The following is a 9,255-nucleotide window of genomic DNA, read 5'->3' as shown; positions in this document are numbered from 1 at the left end:
GGGGGGGAGAGAGGGGGGAGCATTCTCTCCTTCCTTCTGTCCCCAGAATGGCTGGCTTCCCTAAAGGCTCGGCTTAGCGGCCTCCTTCTCCCTGAGGCCTCCCCAGAGCCCCGCCCCCCCAGTCTGCCCCTGCGCACGCTGCCCTCCCCCCCAGGCCGGGTGCTCCTGGGGGGCACAGACTGTGCTTTGGTCTCTGGGCCCCTCCCCTCTCCCACGGGGCTTGGCACACGCCGCCCGCAGGGCTCACGAGGGAGCGCTTCGAGCCTTCGAAGCTGGATTCTGAGACACGGACTCCAGGGGCCCCCAGGCCACTCGCAGTGGCTCCCCAGCTTGAGGTCTCCCCTGGGTGCATCCAGTCCTCCAAAATCCTCAAACGGAAATGGCTGCTGAGCCGTATATAAGATTCCTTTCAGGCCGCAGAGAGGCTTTAGAAAACCACTAGGCAGTGGTGTGTTTTTATTTATTTTGTTAAATATTTTCCAATTACATTTTAATCTAGTTTGGGCCTCCCTGAGGAGTGTCGTGGGTCATAGGTGGCCCACGTGTTTGACGCCTTTGTTTTAGAGGAGTAGACAAAATAATAATTAAAACTATTTGGAGGAATAAGGGGTCCTAATAATATCAAAGGAAATAATGAAAAAGAATGAAGAAGTAAAGTAAGCATAGAGAAGGATAATAGGAATCCCAAAGTCCTGGGTTCAAGTTTTGCTTTCCAAAATGTACAAACATTCCCAAACTCTGCAACTTTAGGTGTCATTTAATGTCTCAGGGCTCCAGGAAGCTCACCAACAATCTAAATTGCAGAGAAGGTCGGCCTGCATTGGTAGAGAAGGGTTCCTGATCTGGGTCTCTCCTACCAATAAAATCATAAGTACAGCATCCTCCTCATACCTTATCATCAGAACCTTTGGGGACTGGTTAAAAAAATACAAAAATTGGGGCAGCTAAGGAGCACAGTAGCTAGAATGCCATGTTGGGTTCAAATTTGACCTAGCTGTGAGACCCTGGGCAAGTCATCTGACCCTGAATGCCTGGCCTCTGCTGCTCTTCTGTCTTGTATGTGATCCTAAGATAGAAGATAAGAGTTTTTAAAAATACAAAAATTGGTCAGTGGAACAGATTGGACAAAGAAGAATCAGAAATAATTTAATTCAATCATGAGTCCTAACTGTGAACCAAATGAGAAATAAATTCAGAAGCAAACAATAGTAACTCTGGTCTTCAGAGCACAGCAAGGACTCAAGTCTAGGCTTAAGCCAATACAGAAGCTTGCAACGGAGTAATCATGGCAGGAATTCCAGACTAAAGAGGATCCTGTAGTTCATTCTCTCTCAACCTTTCAAGCCTTCAAGATGCTGAGTCTAATTAGGAAAAAACCTCATTTTCAGAGCTTGCAGAGCTCATACCAGAAGGGCGGTGAAAAGGCTACTCCAGGTTACATCACTTTAGGAGCCCTGAAAGTGTGCAGCTCCTCCATCTGACATGCGAAAGCAGCCGCAGGACGCAAGAGGGCTGAAGAGCAGTTCAGACTTTCCCCTCAGAAGTCTGCAGTTTATCTTTCACATAAAGTCAGAAAATCAAGAACTATACTGCGAGAATGGAACAAACAAAAATAATCTCGCCACAGAGGGCTAGTAGGATGATGGAGAAATTCAAGACAAAAATCCAAAAGAAGGAAATGACTTAAAAAAACATCTAAAGGCAAAGTCTGGAAGAAAAATTCAGCCGGGGCACAATTCCAAACACAATTTTTACATAATATAGGCACATATACATACATGTTTGGACATGGACATTTGGTTCGACTATATGTGTTTGTAATGAGTTTTGTTTCCTTGCTTGTTTAATGAGGGAGGGAGGTTGGAAAGAGAATTTGGAATTGAAAATGAAATAAAATAAATTTTAAAAAGAAAAAAGGCAAAGTAATTAGTGTGACTGTATTATTGTAAATTGTAATAAATAAGCTTGGTCCCAAAGAAGCACTTCCTATAGTGTCCAAGTTTTTAATGGGTTGCTTACTTTGTTGAACCATCCTCCCCCCCCCCCCTTTCTGTTATAAGAGATGGCTCTTTGGGAGGGATAGTTCATTAGAAAATATCATTGTCTTTGACTTAAAGTAAATTTATTTTATTTTAAAAGCAAAGGATTTTTAGAAGAGGAACTTGGTTTGTATTAAAGAAAGATTTTTAAAGTCTGATTTTATTCGGTTGCCATGGATAAAATAAATAACATAGAATGTTTTACTTTCCACTGATGCAAGTAACATTTTCTAATAAGTATAGCTCTTTCAGCCCTAGAAGAAGAAAAGTATCAATTCATTAGTGATTTACCAAAATTAATCACTGATCTGAGGGCAGGGACAATGAAACGGACTCTGCATCCTAACACAGAGGTGTCAAATACTTGGCCAGGGCCAACACTCTCAAATGTAGTCCAATCCAGATTGAAATATAATATAGAAATATTTAACAAAATAAATAGAAATGCAATAGAAACACAATAAGTTACCTAACATTCCATTTTAAGACCACATCGGGGATATCACTGCCCTAAAGGACTCCGACCTCCTCATTTCAGTCAATAGTAGAGTCAGAGATTAAAGGTCTAAAACCTCTCCATTAGGCCAAATGTCTAAGTGTAATCTGAGTTACATTTAAGACCAAACAATAACCATAATGTGTGTGTGTGTGTGTGTGTGTGTGTGTGTGTGTGTGTGTGTGTGTGTATGCCAAGGTATAGCCCTAAAAATAATTCCTATATTAAATCTTAGGATTTTTATTTCTGATTGAGTTTGACCCTTCGTACTCTGGTCTTTTGAATGTTTTTTAATTGGAAGTGTTAAAAATTATTTCTGTCCTTAATGTTCTCTAGCCCTCCATTTTCTGGGATTGACCAAATGATGACTTATAATTTGATTCTCAAAGGAATTGAGAAAATCGATTTTCCTAAGAAGATAACAAGGCGCCCTGAAGATCTGATTCGGCGGCTTTGCAGGTAGCTTAGTAATGACAGTGACAGATCATTGAAATAGCCTCTTATTTATAAGAAGTTGTCTCCACATTTTCACAATATAAAATTTTTGGTTAATTTTACATGTCTTTCTGGTTCACCGAGAGACAGCATCCTTGCAGTGAGTAGAAAGCTGGCTCAAGTCTTTCTTCTAATAGATGCTTCCCATGTGGCCATGGGCAGGTCATTTAAATTCTCAGTGCCCCGGAGGGCCAAAAGACATGAAATAGTTCCCTACATAAATGAAGTCATGTTTGCTCCCAAACCCACAAATCTAAACTTTGTAATTACAGAAAGAGGGGCTACATTTTACTTTACATTTATAATACCGTGATTGCTGCCTGGGTAGCTGCAGTTCTTACTGGGACAGTTTCTATATCAGTCAGGATTATCTTTAGAAATATATTTCTCTGTTTCAGTGCAACAGAGAATTCTGAACTCTAGGTAATAAGGCAGTGATTGATTTATATCTCTGCTAGTCTAAGAGTGTCAGTGTTTTAAAAGTCTCACAAAATCTATAGCAGACTTAATCAAACTTCTTTTTGCTTTAAGCCTCCAAATTTTACACTTTCACATAAAAACATTTTTTTCAGAAAATCCTGCTCTTAACTCTTATAATGGAACATTTCTATAATTCTTGTTTAATTTTCAGCAGATATACTCAATAACCAAAATAATGTTGCACAAGAAAAATTAACATGCAAGCTCAATGTTTCTGCTATAAAGACACACCAATTTACTTATGTCTGTGAAAGAAGGAAAATTGACTTTAACTGAAGTGAAATATTATAACCTCTTATAAACTTTTTTTAAAGGCAAAATCCTACAGAAAGGCTGGGAAACCTGAAAAATGGAATCAATGACATTAAGAGGCACAGGTACCAAGATCATTTATTTTTGCTCAGAAAAATAGTAAAATATATTGGCATTATTTTGATGGCTTTTCTTATTGAGCCAAATGCTACTTTTTAGTCAATAGAGTTTATACTTCTGGATATCATCCAGAATCTTCTTTGTCATATCAAGGGGCACTGTTGTAATAATAAAACTAAAAGTAATTCCTCTAATAATTTCAGAATATATAGCTTTTGTATTTCACTGAACTAGACTAGTTCATAGCTAGTCTAGTGTGCCCTACTGGGAAGCACCATTTAAAGCCCCCAAATAATAAACTCTTTATCCTTTTCTATGATTTTTAAAAGCTTGAGTTCAAGGAAGGGATGTTAGTAGCCAAGAAGGTTAGCTGAAATAGTTGCTAAAATAGTACTTTGCTATATTGTTTTTGCTATTATGGTTTATTTACTTTAAGGTTTTCTTCTGAGGACTTTGGCACATAAAGCTTTAAATTATTATCTCAGTTGTATGTCATATTATTCCTATGATATGCATTTTAAAAGGAAAGTCTCATAAGGATACTGTAAAATTTCAAAATGCTGGTTCTTCTTTTAAGCAATAATCTACTCTAACTGATTATGTGATGGATTTAGTCAAATGATTTAGCACCCACATTGGCCTCCAATACCTCTGTTGACTTAAATAAAAGTCATACTCTAAACTAGACTAGTTTATTCGCATAGTTTCACTTAGATTAACAGAATCATATGGACCTTCAAAATTTCCTTTTGCCTATCTCAATGATAGATACTTGACCAGACAGGTAAAATGGACTCATTTTTATTATAAGAGGAGTAGTAAACATTAAGAAAAGGAGTTAAGGCCAGCTGACAACAAGATTTCTCTTATTGTATTGACTCTGCTTTTTCTTCTGTAACTCTTTTATTAAGAAGTGGCTCAAAATGAATGCCAGAGTGCAGAGCCCTCTAAAGGAGAATCATACTGCATCCATGTGTGTAAAAACTTGTTCTGCTGTTATAAAACTGTCCTTTTGGTGCCAGTGGCCTTAATTAACAAAAGAGTTCTACTGAGACAAAGGCCCTCGCTCCAGAAGGTATTTTAGGTCTGTTTCATTCATTCATATTGGTCTGTGATTTACTTAGAAAGTGCCTTGAGACTGTGCTCTTGTCATGTTCAAAACAGGGAGGAGATCACCTGAGTTCAAAAAACAATGTTATATTCTAATGTATTCTAATCTATATAATATATTCTAAAAAAGATTTTTTTTTTAAATTTCTTCCAAGGTGGCTGAATGGCTTTAACTGGGAGGGACTGAAGGCAAGAAGCCTGCCGTCACCCTTAAAAAGGGAGGTACTGTATCCACCCTCTAAGTTTCCATAGGAACTATTTTCATAGATTGTTAAATTAAAAAAAAAACAACATACTGGAGAGGGATAAATGATTGTGAGGAATGGTTTCCCTGCTTTAAGGGACCGTGAAGGGGCCCTTTTATTCCTAAGCACTTTGATCAGAAGGTTGCTGAAAGGGTTATGGTTGACGTATACCTTTAAAAGCAGTATTTTCTAGACTGATTTGGCCAGAGAACATCTTTTGGGGTAAAACATACTGATAGAGCCCATAGACAAAGGCTAATCCATGGCCTGAGAGTAGAAGGGGGGAAAAGAGTGAGGATAGGCCAAGGGAAAGTGGATGTTGGAGAACTCTGGAAGTGAAGTAGAAGAAATTAATGTAATATGAATTTTGTTTGCATGATAAAAGTGATCAATTTTAGTAATATATAATTTAATATTTTTAGAGGAAAAGTATTTTAGAGGGGGGAAAAGGCCTACTATCCAGATTTTCTCACTGCACCCTTATTCATATCACATGGAATAGCAAGATTCCTTACAATAGAGTTGGGAACATGTTCCAAGAATGGAATTTTTTTTACTTTTTTGGTTGTGGACTCCTTTGGTGACCTGGGAAGTGGAGATACTTTCTCAGAATAATATTTTTAAATGCATCAGATAAAATCCAAAGGATCGCAAAGGACTGAAATATAATTCTTGAATATTATTCAATATAATGTTGAAATATGATTATCAAAACTTTTTTTTTAAGTTCATAGATTCTAGATTAGAATCTATAAGATCTTTTGCCAGATCTGAAAGTTCTGAGACATTTAACTTGGCCTAGTAGTCCTAATGTATGTCCTGGAAATAGCCTCAGCACTTGTTATAAATTCCTGTTCAAGAAGAAGAAAAATAGAGCATCTAGTGCCCCAAAGCACTTTAAAAAAAAACTCTTTTGGTCATTGTGTGGTGAGGAGTTATAGAAAGGAAGGGCACACACACACACACACACACACACACACACACATATATATTTAACATTTTATCTCTTCTCCATAGTATGAATTTATATAAAACTTTGGATTTATGTGAAACAACTTATAATATTAATTATAGAACTTTAATAGTAATTATAATTGTATAATTATAAAATTGTAATAAAAATAATGATAAACTTATAATATTAATTCTAAAAAAAGAGAGACATAGTGTCTCCTCAGAATCTAAAGAGCTAAATTCAACTCTTGCCTCTGAGCCTTGTCCCTGTGTGAGATTGTGAGCAGCAGGGAAGGGTCAGTTTGTACTGGTAGAAAGTTTTTTGACACCTTAGGTAATCCACTCCAGTGAAATGACAGGTCTGGCCAGAAAAATTATGTGTAAAACTTGTGTTTTTGCAATTTGAATTTATGATTCAGATATTCTGCTGTGAATTTGTGCTCTCTTTCAATAAGGAAAAAAAATAGCACTTGTAGCATAAAATCACTGTTTTATCGGTCTAAGAACCACCCGTTTGGGACACTGTGATATTATTTACATTTGCTTTCATTGTTTTCCTATTAGCTCAGTGGGCCCATAGATCACAGCTACTTTGACAACTATCCACCTGAGAAAGGAATCCCCCCAGATGAAGTGTCGGGTTGGGATAAAGACTTCTGAAGGAAAGCAGGAGAGTTTTCTGCTTCCTGTGCACCACAGAAGAGCTGCTGCCCTCACCTCAATGCCCCCTAGCAGTATGAAGTCATTTCACATGGATGTCTTGTGTAAGGAGGAGGATTCAGGCTTCCCTGGAAAGGTGTCTGAGTTTCGGTGTCTACACGAGAAGCTGCCAGCTGCCCGCGGTGTCTATTGACAACATACTTTGCTTTTTTTGAAATGTTGAAGGTTACCCCAAAACAATCCTTGGGGAAGAAGCACACTTTCTTCTGCCTTCTACTTGCCTTCCCATATTCCTTTCCCAAGAGTCCCTCAAAAGCAGAACATATTTGAGAGCTAGCGTCGTGCAGGGGGAGGAAAGCTGCCCCATAGCGCTCTTTGCAGCTCGCTAGGAATGGCGAGTTCTTGGGAACTATGGTTTGGTTACCAGCAGATAGAAAGAGGCTGATGGTATAGAAATTCTTCAGTCCCTGAAGTCTGAAATGAGAATTCCAACTAATTCCTTTTATCAAATGCAGATGCTGGAAAACAGATTTGAAGATTTTAGGCTTTTCTGCTTTTAGTGAAATACCACTCATTTAGTCATAAAATATATAATGTAGTTATAAAAGTGAGACAGAAGAATTTTGAATATGAGAACTTGAGTTCAGATCCTATATTTTCTACTTACTTTACTACCTGTGTGACTTTGGGCAAGTCACCTATTTTCTCCTGACCTTACTTTTTTCATCTGTAAAATGAGAGGATTGGATTAAATGGGCATTGAGGTTCCAGTTCTGAATTTATGACATGAGCCTGTAATATGAGCTCCTATGGGAGAAAATACTTCTATTCTTCTGTGATTAGCCCTGATACTTTCATTAGAAATAATCCTTATTGGAAATAAAACAATAGCTTAAAGGAAGTGACAATGTATGGAGAAGGAATATCTTCCTTTGAATAATGGAGAAATACTTCCTTCTCCTCTCTACTTCATGTCCTTCAATATTTTTTCTCCTACTTAAAGTAAAAAGCACAATGAAACAAGACATAAAAAACACATTGAAAAGGCATTTATTGGCCATTAAAAAAAAAGAAATGTTTCACTAGCTCAAGAAATTGACTCTGGAGCTTTGAAATATTTTAACCATGTCTCTGAATGTCCTTGTTAGGAAATCAAAGGGAAAAGACTATCACTATAATTAATTTAAAAGAAAATCTAATTATGTTGATCATAATGATCACCATTTAGTCAATAATTCCTTATAAAGACAACTGAGGGATGAATGTATTTTTTTTCTAGTTGTTTTAAAATTTGGAAGTAAGATAGGAATTTGATAAAATAACAGAATTTTAAGTGAACTCCACTCCCTTCTCCCTGCTGCCCTACCAAATGACAGATCACTAAGATCAATGACATCATTTAAGACCAACATAAATGACATAAATTCATATTAGTAAATTCTTTTGAATGTCTACTAGTGGGAAAAACCGTGAGAGTGGAGCTTCGCCTCTCCCTCTCTGGCAGGACCACTCAGAGTCCTCCTTTGCACTGTGAGATCACCTGTCGGCTCTTTCATCCGATAGTTCTACATGTTCACAGAGCGGTTCCAAGTGCCAATTCCGGAGCAGAGAAAGTCGGCTCTGGCTTCCCTCCCCACAGTGACCAGCCGTCACAAGAGAGTCCTGGGTCAGGAATGCTTAACTAGAGAACTAGTGGGACCAGTTGTCCCATTTGGGATCCTTTTGCTAAACCAAAGAAAACATTTTGTTTATGGAATTCATTTTATAAAAGTGTGTCCTGTATATAGCACTGCCATTTTTAATAGGATGGAGATATAGATGAACCTCTGAGGGGCTTAAAGACGCTTTCCTTTTCCCACTTGGTTTGTATATACTGTAATTTTCTTACGTGTAAATACATATGTATGTAGGCATATATTTAAATTGATACACTACCAGCATAATAAATGGATGTATTATCTGTATAGTTCTAATAGCTACATTTTCCTCATAGAATTTTCCCAGATGTAACTCCTAGAGAACATGAGTAATAAAAAAAACCCAACAGTAAATTTGCCATGTCTATAATTATCCACTATTATCTAAGTAATTTTTTGTGTTATAGTATATATATATCGTAGGTGGTTCAGTGGACAGAAGGCCTGAATTGAAATCCTGTCTCAGAAATTTGCTAGCTGTGTGACCCTGGGCAAGTCACTTAACTTCTGCCTCGGTTTCCTCAACTATAAAGTGGGAATAATAGTATCTACCTGCCAGAGTTGTGATGATCAAATGAGAAAAAAGTTGCTTAATCCAGTGTCTAGTACATAGCAGACAGTATCTAAATATTTCTTCCCTTCCCTCATAGTTGGTTTTTCTCACTGCTTTTCCTTTCCTTTCCTTTCCTTTCCTTTCCTTTCCTTTC

At 37.5% G+C, this 9,255-nt stretch overlaps 2 protein-coding genes across 2 annotated transcripts in view; one reads left to right on the top strand and one right to left on the bottom strand.

The window, feature by feature from the left end:
- The window catches only part of PRKG2 (protein kinase cGMP-dependent 2), a 103,342-nt gene extending 96,491 nt beyond the window's left edge, over positions 1-6,851 (top strand). The window contains exons 15-18 of the mRNA XM_044681611.1: positions 2,872-2,994; positions 3,825-3,887; positions 5,148-5,214; positions 6,756-6,851. Coding sequence (XP_044537546.1) covers positions 2,872-2,994; positions 3,825-3,887; positions 5,148-5,214; positions 6,756-6,851 — 349 coding nt within the window. The remainder of the gene's footprint in view (positions 1-2,871; positions 2,995-3,824; positions 3,888-5,147; positions 5,215-6,755) is intronic.
- A 68-nt stretch (positions 6,852-6,919) lies between these two features.
- Positions 6,920-9,255, bottom strand: part of BMP3 (bone morphogenetic protein 3) — a 55,969-nt gene continuing 53,633 nt past the window's right edge. Inside the window, exon 3 of the mRNA XM_044681610.1 lies at positions 6,920-7,318. Within this exon, the coding sequence (XP_044537545.1) occupies positions 6,920-7,318 (399 nt within the window). The remainder of the gene's footprint in view (positions 7,319-9,255) is intronic.

This window comes from Gracilinanus agilis, chromosome 6, assembly GCF_016433145.1.
Source record: "Gracilinanus agilis isolate LMUSP501 chromosome 6, AgileGrace, whole genome shotgun sequence".
Classification (NCBI taxonomy): Eukaryota; Metazoa; Chordata; class Mammalia; order Didelphimorphia; family Didelphidae; genus Gracilinanus; species Gracilinanus agilis.
The sequence above is the reverse complement of the archived record's forward strand: the minus strand, read 5'-3'. Positions and strand labels throughout refer to the sequence as shown.